Raw genomic sequence first — 27,271 nt, forward strand, 5'->3', positions numbered from 1 at the left:
CAAGAAGGCAGAATGGAGTTAGGAGTGAGCACGAGAGCATGGCTTTGAGTGCCTTCCAGTTCTGTAGGCTGGCAAACCTGGCCTGTCCTGGGACTGAGTGGGACAGGTCAGGTGGGACAAAAAGCAAAAGGAAATGCCAGGGGTATTGAGAGCTGCTCGCTCTCTGTCTCATCACTGTGAATTGGAAAGGAAATCTAGTAACAAAGCAATAAATATGCTACTGTGGTGTTTTCAATTCTTTTAAATTTTACATGGAATTGTGGTCAGCAGGTGTCTCTGAGAATAAAGCTGCTTGAAACTGGAGCTAACCAAACGAGAAACATTCAGAGCAAAGCTGAGCTGTTTCATTACTATTCAGAGAATTTTGCTGAAAATACTTGTGCAGAAGTTTGACTCTGCCTGACGTGGTCTTCTCAGGCAGACTTTTAGCCTCAGCAGCAAAACTTAACGGCCGCGTTTTGAAGCTTACTGCTTGGGGGCTGCACCAAGGAGTTGCAGAGAATAAAGGAGAGGGAGCGTGAGCTCTTTCTGAAGCCATGCAGAGGATGTGAGCAGACCGATAATGAAGGAGGCAAGTGTCGGTCGGGGCTTATCTCAAAGGCATCTGCTCACAATCCAGTGCTTGTAGTCAGAGTGCCAGCTGGCGGGATGCTTTCCTGATGTAAATTATCCATCCCTTCTGAGGGGCCTGAGCACAAGGAGGCCTTTTGTATCTAGGGATGAATTCCTAACTTGGGGGGAAAGGGAGGAGTTTCTTGTAAAGATCTAAATAGCATTTACTTAAATTTTCCAGGCTATCCTTATGGTTTTCAGCATGGTGTGTTTCCTGCTAGACCCTGGGATGCAGAAGTGGGCAACGACCCTGCTGACATCCATCAGCTTGCCTGGAGGTTGTGGCCAGCTTGACAACATGGTCAGGTTGTTGGGGATATTAGCAGCATTTGGCACAGGGAACATCTCTGATACCATCTTCAGCCCCTTTCCAGGCACCCAGGCTTGCTCAAATCTGGAACTGAAGTGTTGCCTTGAAGGCTTATGCGTGTGCCTGCTTTCTTAAGAGAATGCTAGTACGTGAGACCAAGTAGACCAAACCGTGATTAAAAGAATTATCAACGTCTAGGAACAGAAGAACAATGACTTCTTGTCTTCCAAATTAAACGTTTAAAACCGCCTTTCACCTAGTTATTGCTGTTGCCATTTCCCAGGGTAATAGTAGCATGTATTTATTCAGCCCTGCAAGACTTGAAGGCAGCCTGGAAGGCTTAGCTTTGCCTGCAAAAAGGCTCTGCAATCTTGAAGAGCCCTGCCAGCGGCCAGGCTGCTAAGCACAGCTTTTGCACTCAGTATAAACAGGGGGAAAACGTATTTCAACGCTGTCAGCTGTCTTGGGTAAACGCTATTGTTCCAGCAGTATTTACCCGTGGCGAGCTGATACAGTGCTGGAGCACAGCCCTGCTGCGTGCACTGACTGCTTTCCTGCGTCACGCCATTAGCAAGGCGTCTCAAGTAGTTCCACTGCCAGCTGAAGTGAATTTCTTTTCACCTGGGCAAACCTGTGCAGTTTCCAGTGTGTTTTCTTTGGCGCGTGGTGTAAAACTACAGCCGAAGAAGGGGAGAGTTCTTTCCATTCAGTGCAAGAGATTTCTGTGGAAAAATGTTCTTGTGCTGCCGAGAGTGCGTTCTGCACGTGCTGTACCTTTAGCTTATAGCTTTTTTTTTTTTTTTTTTTTTTTTTTTTTTTTTTTTTTTTCAGGGAGCTGTAGGAGACCTGATTGGGGAACAGAGCTATCATCTAGTTGTAGTAGAGAAGGGGAAAAAAACACGGGGTTGTTTGCGTGCTGTGGAGGTGGCATGGTTGTTCTTGTTGGGACGGCCCTGCAAACTTTACAATCTGTTTCTGTTTTTGGGACATGCAGGCTGTGAGCTGGCCTTCCTGCTAGAGCATTTTGTGTTTGCAGAGTGTAAGCACAAGCCTGCTTCTCCTCTTCATTTGCTGGATTTTTTCACCGTGTTTCCTCCCCGAAGTCACCTTGATGAAGCCTGAACTCGGGTTTTGCCTCTCTCTAGAGAGAGGCTGTCCTAGTTGAAGAAAACCAAGCTCTTTGTGCACATCTGGCTATCGGTTTGTGTCTCTGCTTGCCTCGAGGTTCTGCTTACCTGGTCTTCACCTTTTAGCACTCTGTCTTTGGTGAGGGGTTGTTCTTGGGAACAGATCACATGGCAGGAGAAATGGGAAGCCTGCGAGGGTTGCTCATCTCCTGCCTGAATTGGGCATCAAGAGGAGGCTTATCCCAAGCTGTATTACGATGTTAAGTGTTCACACTTAGAGTTTCTGGCTCCTGTGGAATCAATTTGTCGTTAATAGTGAGATTGCTTCTCACTTGTTGCCTTCTGTGTGTGAGGAGCTCATGTTAAGTGGCCTGACCCCAAACCAACAGTGAGCTAGCACTGAGCAGGAGCCACAGATCGTGAGTATCTGGCTTCCAGTCTTGTGCTTAGGTCATCGTCAGCTTGCACACTATATAAATAGTAATGGGTATTTTGTAGGAAGTGCCATGGAGAGATTGTATCTGTACAATGCTCCAGCTGTCTTCCATGGCATACCCTAAAGTCGTACTTTTGGTAGACAGGAGTATTGTCAGATTGAGCCTTTAAACATGAGGTTGGTCTTTTGTGCGTGTGTGTCCATGCTACATGCCAGCGTCAATTTTTCAGGTGCTGTATGTATGTGTGTGTACTGATGTGCTGCCTTCTGGATCCTTTACCACGCTTTCCTTGCTACCTCTGTGTTCCCAGTGGTCAGAAAGGTCAGCGAGTCATCTCCTGCTCCGGCCGTGCAGTGAGCGTGCCTCGCGTGGGCTGCTCCTGGTGTCCTGCACGCAAGAGCTGCGGCCACTGACCCGAGCCTGACCACTTGGTGTCTCCGGCCCGAGTATCGTGCGTGCATCTTGCAGCCGGTGTGACCGTGGGAAGGGGCTTCAGCACAACCCTGGGGCAAGGCTCCCACCCGCAGAGCGGCACCTGCAACCCCCACGTCTCACGTAGAGATGGGGAGATGCAACGTCTTGTCTGGAGTCACTCATTAACTTCAGTTCAAAGCCTAACTTGCATGAGGCTGAGCTGATTTAAGTCAGGTTAGACAGGTATGGAAGGACTTACATTGCAGGTGGATTTTCATTGCAGTCAGGTTTTTGCATATGTGCTTAGAGGCACACACTGTTCCCATTGCCTTGTGCCGCCTGGTTTGTTTTAACTTGTGCAGTGAGCCACACTTCAGCAGGTGCAAAGCCTGGCGTTAAACTTTAACGCAGTGTAGTTAGTTCATTTTTACAAATTGAGGTTAAATCTGTGTGACCTCCATGCAGAGAGAGCCTGATTCTTGATCAGTTGAAACTCTTCTGGTGGCTTTTTTTGTAAGCGAAGGGCAGCGGCTGCTGCAGGCTGTGCTCAGAGCAGTGCTTTTCTCAGAGGTGGTGGGAGGGTAGATGAGCGTGGCAGAGATGAAACTCCTGATGATTTGTCCCAGACAAACCTCGCCTTGTCCTTGCGTGCTCCCTGCTGCGTGCTGGTGGCTGTGCCTCTCACATTTCCATACGGCTGTTGGCTGCCCGCGGCAAATCCAAAATCCAGCGTGCATTTAGCTCCGGGATGGGGTGATCGCCCACAGCCTGCTGGCCGAGGTGCAGCAGGAACAGCCAGCACGCAGCTTGTCCAGTGGAGGAAGGTGCCTGGAGCATGTTGTGGTCCTTGTCCCCTGATGGTTTTCATTGCTTAGGGGAGGAAGCTCCCACGGGTGCATTATGAGCTGTATGGTGCTGCTGTCCCCAGTGACCACGTCCAGTAAGCCTGTGTTGCAGGTTATTATTCCTATCAGTTTAATAACACTGGAGGACAGTGGTTATTGCTGTCCTACCACCACCACGTGTGGGTGGTGTTCCTCAGCCTAGAGCCTCACGTGGAGATGGCATCCGGTGCAACATCCCGGCTCCTGGTGCAGGAATGCCAAGGTGAAGAATGCAGCAACACGCAGAGGTTAAAGGTTTTCTTGTGGGCGTGAAACCCCTTGTGGCTGCTTCAGTGCACAGGGGTGGGCGCTCAGGTCAGCAGAGAGAATCTGCTTCAGAGGATGATCTGCTGATGCTCACAAAGCTGCTGGGAGATGAGCAGAGGGCGGGGAGGTGGGGTTGCATTCCTGCTCCTAGGAGAGGGAGGACACGGCTAGCTTGTGGGTTGCTGCACTTGGATCCAGAAAGTGTCTTGGCAAATTTAATCATACACTCTGGGAAACTTAAACCTTGGTGTGTCTTTCTCAGGGAATACACAGAAAGGGGTATCCTCAATAGCTCAGTGCTGGAGGAAAGGCTTCCAGGAAAGGGGGAAGCAGAGGCACAAAACAGGCTCTCTGGTGGGACTCTAACCTCTGGTTAATGCTGCTTTTCCTGTACATGTATTTGGAAAAAATATTATCAAATTGCATGTTTAACTTGTACCTGGCCTCGCACACACAAACTGTTAACGTATGTGATGTAATCTGTCATCCTCTGGGGATACGGACGTTATCAGTGATGCCTGTAGGAACGAATTAGAGCTCATGAGCTGTGTGTTTGGTTGCACTGAAATCCGTAGATCTGTTTATTTATCTACTCAGCCTTCCCGTTGACTTCTGCTGTTGATATCTTTACCTCGTCTTTGCTGGGAAATACAGTACTGGTGCTACTGGGCACTGCTCATCCTCTTGGATGGTCCTAGAGGAGGTCTTCTAAACAGAACTGTGGTGCAGCTCTCCTCAGTCTTTGTATTGAGTCTTTCTCATGACTTTCTCCTCTCACCTGCAGGAAAGGCCTTTGACATCACCTACGTGCGTCTGAAATTTCACACCAGCCGGCCGGAGAGCTTTGCAATCTACAAACGCACCAGGGAAGATGGCCCGTGGGTGCCCTACCAGTACTACAGCGGGTCCTGTGAGAGCACCTATAACAAAGTCAATCGGGGTTTTATTCGGACTGGAGAGGATGAACAGCAGGCACTCTGCACGGATGAGTTCAGTGACATCTCCCCTCTCACAGGGGGCAATGTGGCGTTCTCAACGCTGGAGGGGCGACCCAGCGCCTACAACTTTGACAACAGCCCTGTGCTACAGGTACGTGAGCAGGAGAAGCTATCAGATGGTCTGGGCTGAGTTCTTTTGCTTAGTTGTCAGATGGTAGCTTTGTGCTAACTGTGGGCTGCACTTACAGCCCTCATTCAGCCTGAAGGACTGTTGGACAGGTAAGTTGGGTTGAACGATCCAAATAAATGCTTTTGAAGAAAGAGTAAACTCTGGACTCTATCAGAAGTAAGTTTATGGTAAAAACAGCAAAAAAGAAAAAAAAACAGTGTCATTAAAGATAACTTCTCAGAGGCATCATGGAAATTATTAGATGCTTACCTCTGCCCACTTAGAAGGCAGTTGTGTGCATCTTGCTGTTTCAAAAAGACCAGGAGATTGTAATGCCTGTGTCAGATTGATATTTGAGGCATTTGCATGTAGATTTTGAGCACAAAAGTTTAAGAAATGTGGTATTCCTCTAAACAAATAAAAGGTTATTTGAAACCCTAACTTGTTCTATCTTGTGTGCTGGGGTGGGGGGAGCTTGGTTTTATCTGCAGCATTTAATTTCTCTTACAAAAGGCTTGGATAAGGGGTTTAGTGGGGGGTTTGTTCTTACCATTCACAGCACTGGCTGGGTAGTGGTCTGGAGCATACCAGTAGCACCAGTTTATCCACTTTACTCGCCATTTTCTCTGTGCTGCTTGATGACTTTTCCAGATTATATGGCAACAAAGAGCTCAGGCTGTGGAATTTGCCCCACTGGGGCTTGTCTCCTTCCTCTGGAGCTGTGATCGGCACGCCCTCGGGTCAGCCGTCCTTCCCTGTTCTCAGAGATTAGCAAGAGCACGCTGAGTTGTGGGCACCCAGCAGGTTCGGGGCTTGCCTGCCTCTGATCTGCAGCCAGTGGGCAGAAAAGCAGGGTCTGGTAAGGCCCAATTATATAAAGGAAAATAAAGATTAATGGGAAAGAGAAGAACTCGCAAAATGGAAAAGAGCCAGTTTGGCCACCTTGTTCGTGCAGCTAGGCCTTGCTGTGAGCAGAGTCTGGTCATTAAGGGTGAACGGAGATCCCAAGTTAGCGGTACGATGCGTGATCTTCCTATAAACTCCCCACAAGGAATGGAGACCTGCCCACTGGTTTCCTAAAAAACATGCAGACCTCTGACATTGCTTTTCAGAACTGAAGTCAGTGTGTGTTTTGTGCTCAGCATTTCCCTGTGTTTATGCCAGTGTTTGTAATTCAGCAAATCTTCTTATTGTGCTGGTTAATCAGCGTCGTAGCTGCAGTGCAGTTGTACATGCATGGATGTTTTTCCCGTATTCTTTATGGTGTTTGAAGGAAGACAGTGTTGCAAAAGCTGTAGTGAGAACAGTGTGATGCTAACACTAGTCACAGGCTGAAGATGACATGAAATCTGGGGACAGGCTATGTTTGCAGGCTGTTGCTGGAGGGGGTAGGGTACTGTGCTGAAGATGCTGTGTAAATATTATGAGAAGCTCTTGTGTTGCAAGTCAGATCTGCCTGCCTGTTTTTCTTCCCACCCTCACTCATCTGTCTGTGTCTGTTTGTCTGGAGGTGTGTGTCTGCAGACGAGCGTACCCTAAAGCATTTTCCATTCTTGCTTTGCAAGAAAGCTGTTGTCAGCCGGTGGGGTATGTGAGGGCAGCACATAGGCCCCCCGCTCTGTTTGCTGAAGATGTTGCCCTCGGCTTCCCAGTTGAGAGCAGCCAGGACCTGAGGAGACACGGGGAAGGGTAGGCAGGGACAGGAGGGGTGTCTGGAAAACTTATCTGAACCGAGAGGATATGATGCAAGGCTTCCTGGGCAGGGACGCGTGAGCCTCAGCGGTACAGAGGGGGAAATGATGAGGCAGGAGCGTGCTGACAGATGAATGACTGCTGGCGTGACTTACTGAGTGTAAATACAGCTGCTAACGATATGGTGCTGACGTGCACTGGAGGGGTACGTCTAATGTGTATGTACTCTGATGGGATTTCTGTCTGCTCTAGGAATGGGTGACAGCTACTGACATCAGGGTGAGCCTCAACCGTCTGAACACCTTCGGAGATGAAGTTTTCAACGACCCCAAAGTTCTCAAGTCATATTACTATGCTATTTCTGATTTTGCCGTGGGTGGTAGGTGAGTAAACAATAAACCTCTGTATTTGTTTGAAGCTTTTGGTCAGGATTACTGAAGTGCTTTAAAGATTTTGATTATAGTCACATGGTACCATTAGGTTCCAGTCTTTATTGACTGTCCTAAGTCAAAAATGCAGTAGGATGCATCTCATGAAGTCTGCAAACACTATGTATTACCTATTGAGGCTATAAATCTCAGGGACAGACAGAATATTTTATTTTCCTGATTAGATCAAATGTTAAGCAATTGGGAAAGGGGTACAAAAAGAGTGAAAAGGATGTAAAATGAAAGGGAAAAAAAAAATCTACCCAGTGCTTTTTGTGGTTTTGCTTTTTGTGTAGCCTAGAATAAAAGCAGAGATGTTGAGATTTTTGACACGCTACACCTAAATATTGAGGGACAAATCCTAGAAAGATCTGAAGCACTGTACAATACCATGGTTCTCTGTGCCCTCTTCCTTTTGCTAAAGCATATTGCAAAATGCTTTAATCTTAATTTGCTGACAATAAAATATTTTCATAGACTTGGGACCGATGGAGTGTTTCAGGTTGTTTGCAGAGAGCAGTCTGAGACTGGGCTTTGGTATCAGTCACATTGTGCTAATTAATTTCTTACCCTTAGAAACGGTAGCATGTGGCCAGTGTGCACATCTCTTCTTGGACTTTCATGAGAGAGATGCGTACTAGTCTAAACACAACATTTTTGCTTCTCCTACTCAGTTTATTCTACTTCAGTGACGGACTTCAGAGGAGGCAGGTTAGCCTTCTTGCTCTTTAAATGCTTGCCTTGAGCATGCTACACCTGCTTGTTTCATAGTAGCTGCATTAGCAGTTTTGCCAGAGTCTTACACCTTCAAATATGACTTTCAGATCTGGGCGTTGTTTTCTGGATTGCTCTGTGGACGACCTGGATCCTTGAAGTTTAAATACCTGTTCCTTGTCTCTTGTTACCCAGATGCAAATGCAACGGTCACGCAAGCGAGTGCGTGAGGAATGAGCTTGGGAAGCTGGTCTGCAACTGCAAGCACAACACCTTTGGGGTCGACTGTGAAAAGTGTCTTCCTTTCTTCAATGACCGGCCGTGGAGGAGAGCGACAGCAGAGAGTGCCAATGAATGTTTGCGTATGTGTAACCGTGCCTTGCACGAAAATTGCTCATGGTTTTGGTCCCCTACCTCTGTTGTCATGCTGGTCTTGCATGGTTTTAAGGCTCAGCTCCAGTTAACCAGTGCTAAGGGTCTTGAATATAATTTCCCCAGTGGTTTAGGAGTACCTGTCCAATAAACTGCTTGTAGGATTTGAGCTCTCAAGATGGAGATGCTTTAAATCCCGCTTAATGCCTCTGGAAGTATCTCAGGTTACAGAGAGCCTTCAGTGTGAGTTTAGATAATGTAGTAATCTAACAAACGCCTGCCCACAGGAGGAAGAAGACCAGAGCTTCCCTTTGAGGCAGACCTTGTACTGGAACGACCAAATGCTATATTTTATCTGGCATTTACACAGAATGTCCTGCTTGTTCTCTGATGAAGCGCATGGCTGCAGATGGGCTGTTACTGTTATCATGTCAGCAGTTAGATTCTCCTCAGGGATTTGCACACATAAGGCACTCTAAAAATGAGCTCAGATTCCTGTCCCAGAGTATAAGCTGATGAGAAAATAGACCAAAGTCCATTTCCTTGTGCTACTCTGGGCACATCCAGGTCTCTTGAAGAATGTTGCCTTGGGTTTGTCATTCCTGTCCTGTAGGACCTTTCTGGAAGATCCACAGAAAGGAGTATCTCCTTTCTGGAGGATTGGAGTGACCTTTAGGAAAGATTTGCTACAAAAATGAACCAGCTTGTACTAGAAAAAAACCCTGCATTTAGTATGGGGGAATATAACTGTCCTTTACAAAGCTCATTTAGTATTCTCTAAGTTCCTCTTGCATTTGGATTAGTGATTTTTAGTTACTTGTAAACTGTTTCATCCAGTTTCAAGACTTGCAACAGTTCTGGGCTGTAAATGCGAATCTCTAGGACCAAATGCCAATTTATTTTTCTCGGTTTTGTCTCAGACCAAAGCTCCTGCTAGTTTACTTTATGGGGAAGCTTTTTCAGACAGAACAGCTTTTTTCCTGTCTGACCTCTGTGTGTGCTGATAGTTCCCAGCTGTCTGGTGGAGACCTGTGGCTTCCCTTGACAGGCCATCGAAACCCAGCTCTCCTGCTCCCTGAACAGAGGAAAGCTGTGGTCTGCCTGCTCCCGGAGCAGAAACTCTTCGTGCAGCAGGGAGTCAGCCCTTACTGTTATCTTCTGGTGCCTTTCTGTTATCTTCTGGTGCTTGTTTGCGTGGCTGAGATCAGCGTGGCTGTGTGGGAGGCAGCACGTCGGCTGGAAATGGCAGCCTGGCCCGAGGGGGCACAGAGGGGGCGATGCCGGGTATCTTCCAGCCCTGCCTGTCCGTGGTCTCGGGTGCTTGGTGGTACCACAAGTTGCTTCCCTCCCCTAGGGGATGGGCAGAGGGAATGAAGTGGTTGAGGTCTGTGCCGACAGCTGGTGTAGCCGTGGGCTGGTTTGGTTCATCAAACCCACTTCATTGTTACAGCCTTGTACCTGCAACTGCTGCAAAAACGCGTTTTTTCCTCTTCTCACTGCTGCACAAATGTCTCAGGATGGTTAAAGGTTCCTTCTCCGAGTTGAATATTCAGCTTTGTGTAGTGGGTCTTGTGACTGCTGGGCTCCAGATAGCCACGCACACTACTCACGGATGATACCCTTTTTCTGCAGCTTGCGACTGCAACGGGAGGTCCCAAGAGTGCTACTTCGACCCCGAGCTGTACCGCTCGACAGGCCACGGCGGCCACTGCATGAACTGCCAGGATAACACCGACGGTGCCCACTGCGAGAGGTGCAGGGACAGCTTCTACCGCCTCGGGAGCGAGGAGGGATGTCTGCCCTGCAGCTGCAACCCAGTTGGTAAGTAGAGGCAGCAAATATTTGTTCATGGAAGTTCATGCAAGATCTCCTCTCAGTTTTGCACCTGATGGCAAGCTGTAGGGGTAAAAAGAGACTCTCTTTCTTTTTTCTTTTGGCCTACACAGGAAATGTTTATTGGGTTGTATTATGGTTAAAATTATCCTTGGATCTAACTGGGTATGGGGTGGCAGGGGCAGATGGGTCACCACTGCAGCATTTCCTCCTTCAAATGTGCTCTAAAATAGTTGTCTTTTTTTTTTTCCACAACTGTGTATGTGTTACCCTGGACACACCCAGCACTGAAGTGCTCGTTTAAATTCTTAATAAACAAGATTACACGAGTGGATATTTCTGGAAGTTGTTCCTACTGAAGAATGGAAGTGAGCATTAGCAGCATCAGTTTCTCCTACTGAGTATCTAAGCACTGTAAATATAAACTGCTGAAACATTAAACACAAAAGCGGGTGAGAAAAAAAAAAAAAAAAAAAAACAAAGATGAGTCAAAATACGTGTAGTCAGACTCCTTTAAAAAAAAAAAAATTGGAAAAAATTCTGGCAGGAGAAAAATCTTTTGTAGTCAAGGGAACCACTTGACCTGTATGGAACAATCCCAGAACTACACCAGTCCCACGACAAATACGGGTGAAGGAAACAAAGGGTAAGAGATAGTAAGATATGATGATGTGAGATTCCAAAATAGAGTAGCTGGAATAAGTAATTGCTTGTGGCATGCCCTAAAAGCAGCCAGCAAGAGGTCTGGCAGGGTATGTCTCCTATCTAATTTGGTCAGAGAGTTGCACAGTTGTGAAACTTTTGACCAAGAAAGGCCTCTTTCTTCTCCTCTGCTCTCCCTGGTTCTTGTGTCTGACCTTATTTTACGGCGTGTTTGTGCATAGGGCTTGTGTCAGGGAGAGGGAGAAGCAGTGAGGTGATGTCTCACGTATTTAAGGATGAATTTCAAAGGGCTTTATAACTTAGCCATCAGTTCGTATGCCATGGCACACTGTCACCCAGTGAGTATTTGAAGCCCCTGAATTAGTTTAGATGTTAGTTTTTCATCTCATTGCTGTTTTTTCCTAAGTATTCAATAGTGGGATTGCAATGGGGATTTAAACTCTGCATATAGTGAAAGCTTGTGAGTTCTCTCTCTTCTATCCTGTCTGACCTAATAATCTCACAACCTTCTGCTTTGCAATAATCTTCCAGTGTGGAACAAAGTGGAAAGAAGCAACTATTTCTGTATTTTAATATACTTTTATTCTGGTAGTTAACTCTCACAATGCTGACAAATTCTAGTCTGCTGGCTGCATTGGTGCTTGGGAAAATAGCATTTTGTCGGCCTCAGCTTAAAGAAACCTGTGCTCCTGTTTGTGCAAGTCCCTTTCTACTTTTGAGCAGTACTTTTGAGGAACGTGTCCTGTCAAAAATGAGATTTTTGCTGTAGAATTTATTAAGGTTAATAGTGTCACATGCAGACTCTCTGAGGAGACAATTCAGTCTTCAAATCCAACTTGGGAGTCAATGGAGAAAATTGGAACATGAGGGAGAGAAGAGGTCAGGATACCTCCTGGCAAAGGGTAAATGATGATTAGGAAGAACATAGGATTTAGGGTATAAAATCTCAGAAACGATGTGTTGCAGGGAATTAAATAGGCATGCAAAGACAGCATTGAGAACAGAAGAGGAATAAGGAAGAGCATGCAATGAAAGGGTAAAGGTACATATAAAAAGGGTAGTTGGAAAGAATACTTAAAGCTGACAACAGTTTTGTTTTTGGAAGACTAGGTAAAGGTTTTTCTCTTTAGAGTTGCTATGGAAAAACAGTGAACTGTAAGGCATCACTCATCAGCTTGAAGCTATGTCTCAGACTTTTTCTTGTGTATCTTGCATACTTCATAGAGCTGAAGAAAATCACAAGCTCATACAGTTCCGTGGGTCTGTTAAGGTCCCTGTCCCTCGTTTTCCCGCAGGCTCCCTCAGCACACAGTGCGATAGCTACGGCCAGTGCAGCTGCAAACCTGGCGTGATGGGTGATAAATGTGACCGGTGCCAGCCAGGTTTCCACTCCCTCTCTGAGGCTGGGTGCAGGTAAGGGGGAACTGCTGCTCTTTGGTGGAGGATCCTCTGTCTAAAAGAAAAAACAGATACCTTTTCAGGACTGTGTGGCTTTAATGAGCTATCCTCTCTCTTGTCTCTCTCAGGCCCTGTTCTTGCAATCCTGCTGGTAGCACAGGTGAATGCAATGTCGAAACAGGACGGTGTACTTGCAAGGACAATGTTGAAGGCTTCCACTGTGAGAGGTGAGTTTCTCTTCCTGTGGCTTTGTTTGAAGAATGAGAAATATTTGAGCAATGGCCTGGAGTAAACATCAGGGAAATTAATTCTTTTTCCTTTGCATCTGCAGATGCAAACCTGGGTTTTTCCATCTGGATCCCTCAAATCCAAGAGGCTGTACCCCCTGCTTTTGTTTTGGACACTCTTCAGTTTGCACCAATGCCGCTGGCTACAGCATCTACAGCATCACCTCCAGCTTCCAGTTTGGTAAAACTGAGTCTGTCTTTGTATCTCTGTTGGGCTGTAAACCAAAGCATGAGAAGCAATTAAAATCCTGACCTTTCCTCCCTGTGTGGGATAGCAGACTTTGGGCAGGCAGGTACAGGATCCCTTTCTCGGAAGCGCTGAGTTACTGAAGTCAATGAGAGCTTCCCTCTTCTTCAGGTTGTTTGTTCAGTTGGGGTGGAAGGAATTTGCTGCCTTAGCCTTAGGCACCCACTGTGTTTAACGTACATCTCACAGTTTTAAGTAGGTGATGCAGATGTAAAATTTTATAACTTAGAGAGGTGCTGAGAAGAGGGGCATTCTTTCAATTTTAGAGCTGAATCAGGAGTTTGAGAGGATTATAATAATTTTAGATTCTGGGTTAAATGCCTCTGAATAAAACAGGTGGGTTTCTGATGGATGTGTAAGCTGTGCACAAATCTTTTTTCATACAGTCAGTTTCCTGCATACAAATGTTTTCATTCTGCATAGTCTAAAAAGAACATATTTTTAATTAAAATTCCAATGGAGAACAGCTCTTATGAAAGGCGAAATTTGCATCAAGTCATAGATGACTTCAAGTTTTCCAGATCTTTACTGGGGTCTTGAGAAATGAAGATGTTGAAAAGTATTTTTTGTAGGGCTCAAAGTTCAGAGGGTTCAAGTCAGCATTCCAATAACTGGCTCAGGTCAGTTAGTACCAGTGTACAAAATACAAATCAGTTATATATAAGCAGCTTGCAGTGTGATGTGAGTAGTCTGCAAAGCTGCTCCTTCAAAGGGTGTTGATCCTTGTCCATTTGGTTTTCAGGAGAGGATGAGTGGCGTGCTGAACAACGTGACGGCTCAGAAGTCCCCCTCCAGTGGAGTGCAGAGACCCAGGATATCTCTGTCATTTCAGACAGCTACTTCCCCATGTATTTTGTTGCACCACGTAGGTCATTCAAGATGCAAGGTTTTCTGCGCTGCCTGTGACCTTCCCATTCTCTGTCCCCTGACTGTAAGGATTTTTTCCCATTTCAGGCAGGTTCTTGGGCAACCAAGTTTTGAGTTACGGTCAGAACCTGACCTTCTCCTTCCGCGTGGACAGACGAGACACACGCCTTTCAGCGGAGGATCTGGTGCTGGAAGGGGCTGGGCTGAGAGTGTCAGTGCCTCTAATTGCCCAGGGCAATTCCTACCCCAGCGAGAGCCCACTGACCTACACCTTCAGGTGAGCGTGGTCCCAGCCCAGCAAGAGGCTGGAGCAGCTGGGACCTAGCCTGCTGCGCACCCTGCCCTATCAGCTCTTGAGAAAACAAACAGCATTAATTTTAGCTCGCAAGAGCAGTCTTATCAGGTTAATTTGAAGCTCGCTGTTCATCAGTGTTGCATAAGCATATGCAAAGTATGTGGCAATCGCATACCATTGTTGGGAATGGTGCTTTAAAAGGGCACAGCTGTTAGTATCTGAAAACTTTGCAAATGATGCATGGCTCTTCTCCCTAGGCTTCATGAGGCTACCGATTACCCGTGGAGGCCTGCTCTGTCTGCGTTTGACTTTCAGAAGCTTCTCCACAATTTGACTGCCATCAAGATCCGTGGGACATACAGCGAGAGAAGTGAGTCACCGAGCAGAGCGTCACAGAAAAGAGGGGCAGACAGGCCTATTTGTCCAGTGCTCCAGTTGTCCAGTTGTTTTATTGCAGGATGTGGTCATCAATAGCTGTGTGGAGTTATTCGGCAAAGCCATTTCTACCTGTGCAACAGCTTCTCTTGGGCTTTCTGGAGAGGGGATGGGGAAGCAAAGTGCTGCCTGTGAGAGTCTCAAAATGAGCACTCATTACCAGCTGATGCTGCTTTGGGGAGCAGATGTGGTTCTGTGCTTCTAAATGTGGAATTCTGCTGTGTTGTGCAGCCAGTGCCTTCCAGATTGGTAGCAATGTGTAATGCAGAGTCCTGAAGGACATGGTAAGGGAGATGTGGAGAGTCTAAAATAATTTCTCCAGGAACAGTTACCTTCCCCCTGTGTTCTGATCGTGCTTTGGCAGGACAAGTATGGAGGACAAGGTACTGAAAGCACAGCATGTGCTGAACATGTTCAAAAGTATCCCGTGATGAGGATTTATGAAAATCAGGCACTAATTAGGGGCAAAAATATTTGAATCTTTGGATATTGTCACATGAAGGATTTTCTGAGTTTAAAAACAAGTATGTACAAAGGACAAATCTGCGTTTGGGGAAGAGGAGGAAGCTGCAAGTGTTTTGAGTAGAGATTGTTCATAAAGAAGAATGCAGGGTGGTGAAGAGGAGGGGGGGAAAGGTGTGGAGCAAGCCGTCCCTATGGCACTGTAACTATTGCTAATAACACAGAAGCTGGGGGCTCTGCTCAGTGCTTGAGAGCCACCACAGCGCTACAAACGTAGTGCTGTAACACACTGGCTATTGTGTGTGTCCGGGCACAGTTCTGCTCCAGGGAAGGGAGTTCTGCTCCAGGGAAGGGGCTGGGAGGAGATGGGGGGAAGCTTTCAAATGCTGAAGAGTTTGTCTTGAGGCATGGTTTACAGACACCACTTAAGGAAGGTGTATTTAAATTGCTGGAGAGATGGTCTGTCCTCCCCAGAAAGGCAGGAATTGCTTTAGGTATTTGATTGGAAATGGAAACCATATGCATCTAAAACATAACTTCTTTTAGCTGATGGTACTTACCCATGTATTCTTCTCAGCATCCTCCTCTGGCTTTCTAGCCCTGCACATACCCTGTGTGCATCTTCACTCATCTGTCTAAACTTCCCTGGAGGATTTTGCTTCTTGATTCACCTTATCAGCTGCAAACCTGTCTCTTGTGCAGTTCAGATGCACTGGGTGAAATGCTGATGTATTTCCCCTCTCTGGTTCCCAGGTGCTGGCCACCTGGATGATGTTACCATCACAAGTGCTATCCCCGGGCCCGGTGTGCCTGCGGCATGGGTGGAGAGCTGCTCCTGTCCAGCAGGCTACGAGGGGCAGTTCTGTGAGCGCTGCTCCTCTGGGTACCGCCGAGAGACGCCTGGCCTCGGGCCCTACAGCCCCTGCGTGCCTTGCACTTGCAATGGGCACAGCGAGACATGCGATCCCGAGACAGGTAAGAAGGGGTGATGGGAAAGGGAGCAACCAGGGGGCTGTTCTCTTTCCCGTGTTGGATGAAGAATAAAAAAATGTATTCTCTGTTCCAGGTGTGTGCAACTGTAGGGATAACACAGCGGGGTCTCACTGCGAGAAGTGCAGCGATGGGTATTACGGAGATGCGACAGCAGGCACGGCCTCGGACTGCCAGCCCTGCCCGTGCCCCGGTGGCTCCAGCTGCGCCATCGTGCCCCGCACAAGGGAGGTTGTGTGCACCAGCTGCCAGGCTGGCACGACAGGTGAGTCCTTACCAGAAAGGGCTTTGTTCTACACCCCATGTGCCTGTGGACATGTCTTCTACCAGTTCTGCTGCCGTGACCCACTGTGAGTGGCACTGACAACTGCTGTGTCTCCTGGTTTGAATGAAATTTATTTCTCCCTTCATCTAGACCTATTTTCTCTCTCTTGTAAGGCTCAGGGCTGAAGAACTGTTCTTTGTGCCCTTCTCTTAAAATCAAAAGGGTAACAAAGATTTAATCTGTACAAAGCCCAAACATTTCTCAGCTATGTATCTGAGCCATGCTAGCTTCTGGAACAGAGTCTAGCACACATAATTGTGTAGTATTGGGCTGAAAGTTTGATAGATCTAAAAGAGCCAGGAAGGATGGGTCAGACTGAAACAAAATTAGAAGATAAACCTCCTATTTGCCAGCCTTGGGGTGCTTGCAGTGAGAGGGCCAGTGTCCTGCGTGGAAAAAGCAGGAAGACTGCGTTGACTCATGAACACCAATTGAAAAGTACAAGACCAAATTTGTACTCAACAGTTCTAAAGAGAAATATGTGAACAGGTGCTGCTCTTTTTTCTTAATGATAAACCATGAAGTCTGAGCATGTACTTGAGTTAAGTGGAGCCTTTTGTTCTGCCTGCCAACAGCAAATAAGACTTGAGATGGTTGGCAGCCTCAGTGCTCCTCTGTTGATTTTATGCTTGGCATGAAAGAGTCCAAAGTACAGAGTACCTGTAAATGCCTTAAATGCTTAGGAAAGCCCCTGATCAAGCACACAGACATGCTATCTAGAGCAGCTCATGGGAGTTGCCATGGGTGCCACCACTTTGTGAACTAAAGCAGAGCCTGGGGGCCTGAGTCCCAAGTTCCTTGCAGCTCACCTTCACTTGTAGCTGACAGGGTCACACGAGGGTCCCTCCTGACTCCCATCATTCTGTATGTGGTTGTGATGTGGTGGGAAAGGTGAGGGGAAAAATGGATTGTGTGTGTAAGAACTGCCAAAGAAACAGCTTTTAGCTGGCTGCCAAGATTGTGTCTGCAATGAACTTGGGAACTGCTGGCTTGGATGCTTTGTGGCTGCCTGTGGAGGTTCAGCGGGTCTCGTTGGCCACGTGGCTTCCTGAAGCAGTGACGTCCCACTGAGTTCTACCTACTTGAACTCTTCAATTAACCACAAATTACAGCAAATAGGACTTGAGGTGATAGGAGGGAAGGGGGAAGCTGAAATAATTCATAATGCAAAGTTCCAACGAAAAAGGGTTAAATTTAGAGATTGAGAGGGATTCTTGTGTAGTCTTGTGCACCTTTCTGTTTCCTTCACAAGGAGAAAAGGGGAAGAAGCTGAGGAGTGTACTTTTTGGGGGGGCTACAGAAGGAGGCCAGGTGAGACTGCTGCAGTGTTGCAGTGGGCTCTCTGCTGTAGCATGTGCCCTTCTGTCCCGCCCCAGGCAAGAGATGTGAGCTGTGTGACGATGCCTATTTCGGGGACCCGCTTGGTGAGAACGGTGCCGTGAGGCCTTGCCGCCTGTGCCAGTGCAATGACAACATCGATCCTAACGCCGTGGGGAACTGCAACCGCCAGACAGGCGAGTGCCTCAAGTGCATCTACAACACAGCCGGCTTCTACTGCGACCGCTGCAAGGACGGCTTCTTCGGGAACCCCCTGGCCCCCAACCCTGCCGACAAGTGCCGGGGTAAGAGCCTTTTACTCTCGCATTTAAAAGCGGTTTTGTCCCTGAGAACTGCCTTTGGGTGATGCTTCCCATTCCTTTTCTTTTGGCAGCCTGTCACTGTAATCCCTATGGCACTGTGAATCAACAGACAAACTGCAATCAAGTGACGGGGCAGTGTGAGTGCCTCTCGCACGTCACCGAGAGGGACTGCAGTGCTTGCGAGCCTGGCTTCTTCAACCTCCAGAGCGGACGTGGCTGTGAGAGGTAAGTCACCTTGGCATGGAGCAACGAGCCTGGTTTTGGAGGGTCTGTGTTTAGCAGGTGGAGGAACGTGATGTTTGTCACAAGTAACTGGTGTTATGTGCTGATGCTGCCAAGGGCGGGGAGGAGCAGGAGTTAAGGAGCAGCTCCAGAGGCTGTACAAAAAGCTTGACTTATAAATAGCTTTATAAATAGCCTTAAATCAGAGTTTTAAATAGAAATGTGTCACGTGGCTGCGTGATCGTTGGTAGCAGGGGCTCGTGGGTTCCTTTTTTAGTGCAACCACCAAGTGACCTTGCATGGTTCAAAGGCTCGGTGCCTTGTCCCATATCTGCACTGCAAGCAAAGTCACTCCACTGGCATGGAAACTTCCAGCTGTGCTCACTAGGGCTCCTACAGAGGTGCTTCACTCATGCCTGCTGTCCGTTGTCACCACCTAACCTGTGGCTGTGTCCTCCAGGTGTGACTGCCATGCACTGGGCTCCACCAACGGCCAGTGTGACATACGAACAGGGCAGTGCGAGTGCCAGCCTGGCATCACCGGCCAGCGTTGTGACAGATGCGAGGTCAACCACTTTGGATTTGGCCCTGAAGGCTGCAAACGTAAGTGAGATTCCTTGCAGATGGTCTCAGTTCACAGATCCAGTGTTGAGGAGCAACATAGCTTGTAAACATCATTGCAAAAGAGTGTGGTCCAAACTTTTCTCCTTATTTCCCCACCTTTCAAGAGAGGGAAAAAAAGAAAAAAAAAGAAAAAAAAGTGAAATGGGTTACAATGAAATTGGGTAAGAAATTAAAATGTCTTGTGGAAGAGGCAATGGCAAAACTGTTAATACACTTTGACATGAAATGAGTCGTGTCCAGCTACACGGTGTGCCTTCCCATGTGTGGCAGCACCCCGCTGGGGAACAGGGCTCTGGCTGTGGGTTGGTGGGTCCCCTGTTGGTTTGCAGGGAATGGGCTGTAGCTGTAGGGTATTTCTGCATCCTCTCAGCTCTGACTGAGGTTTGACTTCCCTGCAGCATGCGACTGTGACCCTGAGGGTTCGCGTTCCCTGCAGTGCCGGGAGGACGGTCGCTGTGAGTGCAAGGAAGGCTTTGTGGGGACCCGCTGCAACCAGTGTGAGGAGAACTATTTCTACAACCGGTCATGGCCAGGCTGTCAGGAGTGTCCTGCATGTTACAGACTAGTGAAAGATAAGGTAAGGCCACGAACATGACCGTTTGGTTTCCAGAGCCAGTGCCACGCACCATACCTACTTGCCTAGCAGCAAAAATGTTGACTGCTCCATCCCTCCCATGCAGGTGGCAGAGCAGCGAGAGAGGCTTCAGGAGCTGGAAAATCTTATAGCGAATCTGGGTACGGGAGAAGAAACTGTAACTGACCAAGCCTTTGAGGAGAGGTTGAAGCAGGCAGAAAGAGATGTCATGGAGCTGCTCCGAGAAGCACAAAACAGCAAAGGTGAGTTGAGCTGATCAGGCATGGACTAACAAGAAATGAGCTCTTTGCTTGATGTGCACATTCCCTTAGGATGCAAAGCCTTTAATTTCAGGCCTGTAACTGTGCATTAGGATAGACAACTATTTCAGGTAGTGCTGAGGCTGTACGCATTATTACTGAAACAATGAGGGCTGTGATTTTATCCCTGGTGTTCCCTGTGGTCTTTATTTAAGCAAAGAAAAATCTGCCTTTGTCTCTGTACAATAGATAGAAGTCTTACCCTCTTCTCTATGTGCAAAGGAAGTTTACTTGCTTTGTAAAGAAGCAGAAGACTTTCCAGTACACAGATGGGTACATCTCCGTGTTTCTGCAGCTTTTACCAGTAAGAAATGGTGAAAATGTTTACAGGTTTGCTCAGATGCCTTGGGATAAAGCGTTTCTTGTTGGGATATCATCAGTGATTAGAACAAAAGCTGCAAAATCCTACTGGCAGGTTTTATTATCCCACCATAAAGTGTATAATGGTCTGAAAAGTGCTGTTACGGTGGCCTGTTGGAATTTTTCCTGTTGAACTCTGCTTCAAAGAGGTTCTTTACCATAGGATGTCTGGGAGCATGGCATTTAGTAATTTGAAAGTGTTTTTTGCTGAGAGATTTTTAAGACGTAAGTTGTTGTGTATTCTGGAGAAGAGCAACTTGAAGAAGACTCTTGATTTGAAACCACTTCCGAAAATTCTGTCCCCTTTGTGCAAAACTGGGAAAAGCTGGCAAAAATCTGACACCACATGTCATTTGCTTGGAAAGATTCCTGCTGGTAGTGGGAATGATTCCTGAAACTCTTGAGTTCTAACTGGGGTAGCTTTATGTTCCCTGCATAGCATCCACACCTAGATAACAGCAGTCCTGAGTAGGAGATAGGAGAGTGGGCATTGTGGTGAGGTTAGGGGCTGGATTGGGTTTTGTGGTGTTGTTTTTTGTCTGTCTTTCCACATCTTCACTCAAGAAAAGACAAGTTAAATGCAAATCCTACCCTTGCAAAAAGCCCATGTGACATTTATTTGTGCTTTTCTACTTGGTGCATTTTTTAAAGAAGTTAAATGTGCACGTTCAATACATAGGATGTGCTACAAGGTGAAGACACAATGTTATTGTAAAAAAAAAACACGTAATTTTGGAGACGTGTGGGCTTCTTGTACTTCATTTCTTAACAGTGCTCTTACCTTTTCAAAAATAATTCCTTCTGGTCCTGAGGCATGTATCTGTGCTTTATGGCTCCATTATTATGACTTTGTTATGAGGAGCTACCTGGTGGTCAAGAATTTGGGTATTTTGGGTGGTCGTAGGTTGTTCTACAGATGGAAAAACCAAGGCTGGGTTGTTTGTCCTCCCCAGTCTAGAGGAATGCTGAAATCTGGGAAGAGTTAGGGTGAATTTGCTGTTCTGCAGATCTTCCAGCTGCTCTGTCTGGAGGCTGCATCTGTCTCGGGGGAGCCACCATTGCCCAAAGAGGAGGACAGTGTACAGCCCAGCTATTCTTCCATCTCTGCTTACCTTGTAGTAGTTAAGATAAAAAAGAATTAGCAAAACAGAAGTTTCATATCTTACGAAGAGCAGCTCCGTTGTCTTTTTTTAATCAATGATAGAGGTGAAACATGATTCTGAACACAAATCTCCTGTTAGAGCCAGTTCAGACACCCAGCAGACTGTCTCATTAGTAGTTAATGACTCTTATGCACATTCTGATGATGGCTTTGATCTCAAGCTAAATGATTCATGAAACAGCTTTGCTAAGTCTCCTTTCAGTAGGGGATTAATCTGCCAACCTGCTGCCTGCAAAGGTAAGCTGCTGCTCCCACTTCTCTTCCTGCTGTAATTAATTTTGCTTCCTCTTTTGTATCGTGTCTTTCAGATGTAGATCAGGGCCTGATGGATCGTCTCAAAGACATCAACAGCACACTAGTGAGTCAGCTCAACAGGCTGAGGAACATCCAGAACACCGTGCAGGAGACAGAGAACTTGGCAGAGAAAGCCCGGGAACGGGTGGAAGCCACAGAAGACCTGATCACGACAGCTTCTGATATGCTCGAGAAGGCAAAGATGGCAGCTGACAATGTGGTGAGTGTGCAGTGGAGATCCGGTGGGGCAAGGAGAGGATGGCCTTTACTTGCTGTGCTGTCTCAGTGTGTTTCTCTGCTCTTTCTCTCTCTTGTAGCAAACTTGCTATGGAAGCATCTTCTCCTTTACTCAGTAATGTGGAAAATGAAGGAAAATCTCAATTATCTATCATAAATCGCATCTTAGCTCCCTGCTTGAAGAAAAATATTAAAATGAATAGATACCAAAATGTTTGTTTTTAAGGGGTAACTGCTAGTATAAACTGCATGAACTTGAGAAAAAATACAGAGAGGCCAAAAGTAGGTTAGACACATCTCAAAGCATTTAGATCATGACAATAAATGTTTAAAGCATTGATGAATAAAAGATGGTAGTAGAGCTGCAAGGTATTTTTTCTTTCTTTTTTTTTCCAGTCCATTACACCTCCGGAGTCGAGTGGCGACCCTAACAACATGACTCTGTTGGCAGAAGAGGCCCGTAAGCTGGCTGAAAGGTAGCCTGTGGTGCTGCATGCTCCTCCCAGCCCACATCAGTGCCCTACAGCCACCTAGAAGAGGGGGGGAAATGACGCTTGGTCTGGGTGCATGCCTGTGTGTCTGGGCAAACGCTGGGTCTGTGCATTAGGGACATGTGTGACTGTAGTGGTGCTTATAGATTAGTCTCGTGGGTGCTGCTGGAGTAACGCCTGTGGTTGCAGAGATGTTCTCAAACAGCATCTTCCATGGCAAATGTTGCAGCTGTGCAAATCTGGGTGAAGGAAGGAAAAACAGGAGAAAATACAAACTTCAAGTTGAGGATAGAAACTGCTGCTTGACAATTCCACTGGCATTATTTTTCTTCTGTAATCTTGTCCAGACACAAGCAAGAAGCGGATGAGATTGTTCGCGTAGCCAAGGCAGCAAATGATACTTCCACAGAAGCGTATCAGCTACTGCTGAAGACCTTGGCTGGGGAAAACCAAACCGCGAGTGATATTGACGAGCTCAACCAGAAGTGAGTCAGCAACAGAAAATTGTTTTTATTTCCTGGCTTTAGAGCAGTACTTAAGTTTAAGATGCCTTTTTAGCATTTTATGCTTTAGATTTTACGACAGTTGTCTCTGTTTTAGCCTCTCTACTCTTTCAGTAAGTTTGATTCTAGTAAGAAAATTATAGAGTAACTGGATTTGTGGTTTGTTCTTTTTTTTTTTTTTTTTATTAGATATAATCAAGCAAGGAACATTTCTCGGGACCTAGAGAAACAGGCTGACAAGGTGCTTACAGAGGCAGAGGAAGCTGGAAACAAGGCCCTTCAGATCTATGCTAATCTCACCAATCTGCCCACTGTGGATTCCACAGGGCTAGAGGTACATGAATGGAGCATCATACATAGCATTTTGTAAAGACAAGTGCGGACGATCATTAGGGCAGCCCGCTAGGTTTCAGACGTGTTTTATGTGCTCTGCTAATGTTACTCTGCTTTAGATCTGTCTGTGGAATTTTCATACACCAAGGTATCACCAAGACTTCTGTATTGCTCTTTATGCAAGAGATTAACAAGCAGGAATCTGCAAACATAGACCCCTCTTGCAGTCTCTGAAGGACAAAAAAAAGAGTGAAATGTTGCTTGTCAAACATCATGGCTTGAATCAAAAAGTGCAAAGAATCCGGTCCCTGCTGAAGTCTGCAGAGCTACTCCCTTTCCTTCACTCACTGTAGAAGTGCAGACTTTCTTATGCGCAAAAGTATTTGCATCCCCTGTCCTGCACTGCAGAGACCATTGTATTTGGAACTTTGAAGGTGCAGCTATAACCTGTCATCACGTCTGCCTGTTTTAACATTAGAAATTATACTGGGTTTTGTCACCTGTTTGGAATTTCTTTAATGTTTGGAGAATCTGCATTTGTTTCTGATTTCTGAATGCAGAATGAAGCAAATAAGATCAAGAAGGAAGCAGAGGAGTTAGATCAGCTAATAGCAAGGAAGCTGAAAGACTATGAAGACTTGAGGGAAGACATGAAAGGAAAGGAGCTGGAAGTAAAGAACCTTTTGGAGAAAGGGAAGACGGAGCAGCAGGTCAGTTCTGTTTTGTGCAGGCTTTTGTTCCCTGGGAGGAAGAAGAAAAAAAGAGAAAACAAGTAACTGCCCAGATGTGAAAGACTTGGCCTTACACAGTCATATCTCAGCAGTGTTTGTTACTTAGACAAATAATAAATACTGGTCCTGTGAAGGAAATGCCAAAGCCACTTCATTGTGGCTGTACTGGAGAGTTGGTATATTTGCCAGGTGTGTATTCAGGATGGTGTTCCAAAGTACCAGAATTTACTAAGATTTCAGAGGAAGTATTGCCACTCACTTAGGGGATGACTGCAGTTCCGTATTGCAGTGGTGTTTCATGCTAAATGATGCTTTCTGAGAGGCCTAGATGGTCATCCATCAAACGGTAAGAGTATGTTGACAGATGGCTTGTCTCCTTAGACTGCAGACCAGCTCCTGGCTCGAGCGGATGCAGCAAAAGCCCTGGCTGAGGAAGCTGCTCGGAAAGGCAACGGCACGCTGCAGGAGGCTAATACCATTCTCAGCAACCTGAAAGGTAAAGAGAAAACTCTTGCATGGAATCCTTTAATTCTTCTCAGAGAGGTAACTCTGCAGTATAGCCATCTCAGTTAAATGGGTCATGCTGTTATCAGTACCCAAGTGTTGGATAGATTCTTCTGGCTTTTTTAAAGGAAAATGGAAATCTTTCCAGTGACTAGAAATCTCCTTTTTATCCAGCTTACTTATTTAGCCTGAGATGATGTGTAACAGGGTGAGCTGCAAGCGTATGCACCCCCATACCCCAGTTTGCTGTTCTTCCCTCTAATTTCAAGGAGGCAAAGCCAAGAGTAGTTCGGTCACAGAAGCATCCCAAAGCTCTTCTGGAGCAGATGATGAGAATCTGTTTTGCCCTTTCTTAGATTTTGATAAGCGGGTGAACGATAACAAGACAGCAGCTGAGGAGGCATTGAAGAAGATTCCTGCCATCACCCGGACCATTGCTGAAGCCAACAATAAGACACGCCAGGCAGAGATGGCGCTTGGCAACGCTGCTGCTGATGCCCATGAAGCCAAGACTAAAGCAGATGATGCTGAGAAGATCGCCAGTTCTGTTCAGAAGGTGAGTCCCTTGCAGTTCTGGAGCCAACGCTCTGGAGGTATTGGCATGCATTTGCATAAACTCTGTTCCAGAACATTCCATGCCTTCACTGCCTGTTTCCATCCTCTTCCCACGTTGGCTGTAGAGTGCTGCTGCTACCAGAGCTGAAGCTGACAAGACTTTCTCTGATGTGACGGGGCTGGCCAAAGAAGTGGATGACATGATGAAGCAACTCCAGGAAGCAGAAAAAGAGCTGAAGCGGAAGCAAGAAGATGCTGATCAGGACATGATGATGGCAGGCATGGTAAGTGATGCTGGCAGCAGAGGCAAGAAGATGCACTCTCCCTGCTGTCCTGCCAGTGCAAGCCTTCTCCTGCTCCCCTGCTGCACAGTCAGCACTGGGTGCAGTTAGTATTCTCTATCTTCCAAATTTTAAGTGGAATTTCATGCATGAGACTACTGAGGGAGCTCCTATAGTAACCTTACCATAGGTTCCTTACCAGACTTTGAGAGACGGTTTCCTTAACATAGTATTTTTATTTTAACAGAAACCTGAGTCCGTTACGACTTCTCATCCATAACTCTTCTTAGTTACCAGGGATCCACATCCTTTCTTGTAGAAAATGGAGTATTTGAAGGTTGTCTTTGCCAGCACTGTGACAGATATCTCAGCACAGAGGTCATTATGGAGAGCAGGGATGTGTGCAACTGCTTGGGCAAATGCATGAGAAGGAGAGGCAGTGGTTTCATACGTTTACAGAGGTTGCAGAGTTTATTGTGCTCTCGTTTTTTTTCACCCTGCAGGCCTCACAGGCAGCCCAGGAGGCAGAAGACAATGCAAGAAAAGCAAAGAACTCAGTGAACAACTTGCTTACTGTCATTAATGATCTTTTAGATCAACTAGGTAAGGCTTTCTTTATGTGTGCTATATTCCTTTGAGTGTTTTCCTGTCTCCTGTTTGGGAAGGAGACATGGAGACATGGAAGGAGATATTTATGTGCTTTTGGCAAGTGTTTTTTTTTCTTTTTTTTTTTTTTCCTCTGGGGTAGCCTCAAAGCTCATTGTGCAGTGTTCAGTACTGCTTTCCTGCAAGCTGAGGACTATTGTTGAGGCACTGGAGTGTGTAGCCAATTCATGTGGTCCTATTTTAATGCAAAGATGGATGGTCTGATGGAGATCTTGGTTCACTCCTCCAGAGCAGGGGCTCTGCTGTGTGTAAGCACCTGAAAGCAGTTCTTCAAAAGCTTTTCAATGGTCTATTTCCTTCTGGCTTTTCAGGGCAACTGGAGACGGTGGACTTGAACAAACTGAATGAGATCGAGGGTAGCCTGAATAGTGCCAAAGACCAGATGAGAAGTAGCGAACTGGACCAGAAAGTGTCTTTGCTTGAGAGAGAGGCCAGGAAGCAAGATGATGCAATACAGGCCTACAACAGGGACATTGAGGAAATCCTGAAAGACATTAGCAACCTGGAAGACATCAAGAAGACCTTGCCATCTGGCTGTTTTAACACCCCGTCCATTGAGAAACCCTAAGGGAGCGCTGGGGGTGGAGGGTATTCCCCGGGTGACTGGTGAAGCAATGGTTTGGCTATGGAGTGCCTTAACACACATTACCTTCTTCAAATCCCCAACTCTTCGCTGCTCGCAGCCACTGTTCTCTTTTCAAATCAGGATAAGTTGAAAAGTTTTTATTTTATTTTATTTTTATTTTATTTTATTTTATTTTGTTGTTGTCGTTTTTTTTTTTTTTTTTTTTAAAGAGAGGCAAATTAAATATCCGTCTTTGGGCATCAAAGGGTTTTTTATATAAATTGTCTTCCTGAGCACTCCACCTTTGCCCCTTTCTCAGACACAGTTTCTCTTTAATTAGCGCAAGGATGAGAGATGCTCTGGACTCTTTATTCTGTGGTTCAGAAATAACCATGTGAGCTGTATACAGCAAGGCAAAACTAACGCTACTTTCTCTCCTTTCTTCTCCCCTTGACTGTACAATCCTTGGTCCCGGACCTCTGTCCCTATGAAGGAAGGAGGTTGGCTACCAAAGTATTACTGTAATGGCCAGTGTAGCTGCACTCATTCAGATCCCTGTTCCCAACTTCTAACCCTGTGAATTTTTTATTTTGTTTTGTTACGTTGACTAGTGGCCAATCAAAAACATTGGTAGCCTTGTACGAAATATCCTAAGCCTCTTTCTGAAATGCTTTCTGTGATGATGCATCGCTCTGAGAATAATGCAGCCTCTGAGAGGAGCTTTTTGTGAAGATGGGATGCTAGGGGAGTGGTAGGTCTTGCCAGCGTTGCTGCTGGCCTGCGGAGCAGAAGTTTTGTGTGCAGTCTGCAAGCAGCTGCCTGTTGGGAAGTCCAGGCTGGGGAGTCTGGAAGTGATGAGCTGAGTTCCCATCTGGAGGTGTTGCCCTCAGATCACCAGGGGATCTTTGTTTGAGGCTACAGGTGTCTGATTGACAGATTCATTTGTTCAAGCAGCAGAAATCTTGCTGATGAGGAGAGCTGCCATCCAGAGAGCTCTGACAGCTGGTCTGAACTTCAACCTGAATGTGTTTGGGTAGGGAAGG

General features: G+C 46.4%; 1 protein-coding gene and 1 long non-coding RNA gene across 2 annotated transcripts in view; one reads left to right on the plus strand and one right to left on the minus strand.

The window, feature by feature from the left end:
- Window positions 1-26,415, plus strand: part of LAMC1 (laminin subunit gamma 1) — a 61,009-nt gene extending 34,594 nt beyond the window's left edge. The window contains exons 2-28 of the mRNA XM_035333677.1: window positions 4,836-5,140; window positions 7,103-7,233; window positions 8,188-8,354; window positions 9,997-10,185; window positions 12,156-12,273; window positions 12,387-12,485; window positions 12,590-12,726; window positions 13,535-13,657; window positions 13,747-13,936; window positions 14,212-14,324; window positions 15,605-15,826; window positions 15,918-16,106; window positions 17,543-17,788; window positions 17,878-18,031; window positions 18,489-18,631; window positions 19,051-19,229; window positions 19,333-19,489; window positions 21,377-21,582; window positions 21,996-22,075; window positions 22,438-22,575; window positions 22,783-22,927; window positions 23,487-23,636; window positions 24,039-24,153; window positions 24,518-24,717; window positions 24,842-25,000; window positions 25,501-25,600; window positions 25,975-26,415. Coding sequence (XP_035189568.1) covers window positions 4,836-5,140; window positions 7,103-7,233; window positions 8,188-8,354; window positions 9,997-10,185; window positions 12,156-12,273; window positions 12,387-12,485; window positions 12,590-12,726; window positions 13,535-13,657; window positions 13,747-13,936; window positions 14,212-14,324; window positions 15,605-15,826; window positions 15,918-16,106; window positions 17,543-17,788; window positions 17,878-18,031; window positions 18,489-18,631; window positions 19,051-19,229; window positions 19,333-19,489; window positions 21,377-21,582; window positions 21,996-22,075; window positions 22,438-22,575; window positions 22,783-22,927; window positions 23,487-23,636; window positions 24,039-24,153; window positions 24,518-24,717; window positions 24,842-25,000; window positions 25,501-25,600; window positions 25,975-26,231 — 4,412 coding nt within the window. The 3' untranslated portion in view covers window positions 26,232-26,415. The remainder of the gene's footprint in view (window positions 1-4,835; window positions 5,141-7,102; window positions 7,234-8,187; window positions 8,355-9,996; window positions 10,186-12,155; window positions 12,274-12,386; window positions 12,486-12,589; window positions 12,727-13,534; window positions 13,658-13,746; window positions 13,937-14,211; window positions 14,325-15,604; window positions 15,827-15,917; window positions 16,107-17,542; window positions 17,789-17,877; window positions 18,032-18,488; window positions 18,632-19,050; window positions 19,230-19,332; window positions 19,490-21,376; window positions 21,583-21,995; window positions 22,076-22,437; window positions 22,576-22,782; window positions 22,928-23,486; window positions 23,637-24,038; window positions 24,154-24,517; window positions 24,718-24,841; window positions 25,001-25,500; window positions 25,601-25,974) is intronic.
- Window positions 15,301-24,026, minus strand: LOC118170994. Its single transcript, XR_004752982.1, has 3 exons — window positions 23,824-24,026; window positions 21,893-21,896; window positions 15,301-15,312 (listed from the first exon to the last, which is right to left on the minus strand). It is a non-coding gene; the product is annotated as an uncharacterized LOC118170994 (long non-coding RNA).
- Window positions 26,416-27,271: the final 856 nt, after the last annotated feature.

Source organism: Oxyura jamaicensis, chromosome 8 (genome assembly GCF_011077185.1).
Source record: "Oxyura jamaicensis isolate SHBP4307 breed ruddy duck chromosome 8, BPBGC_Ojam_1.0, whole genome shotgun sequence".
Classification (NCBI taxonomy): Eukaryota; Metazoa; Chordata; class Aves; order Anseriformes; family Anatidae; genus Oxyura; species Oxyura jamaicensis.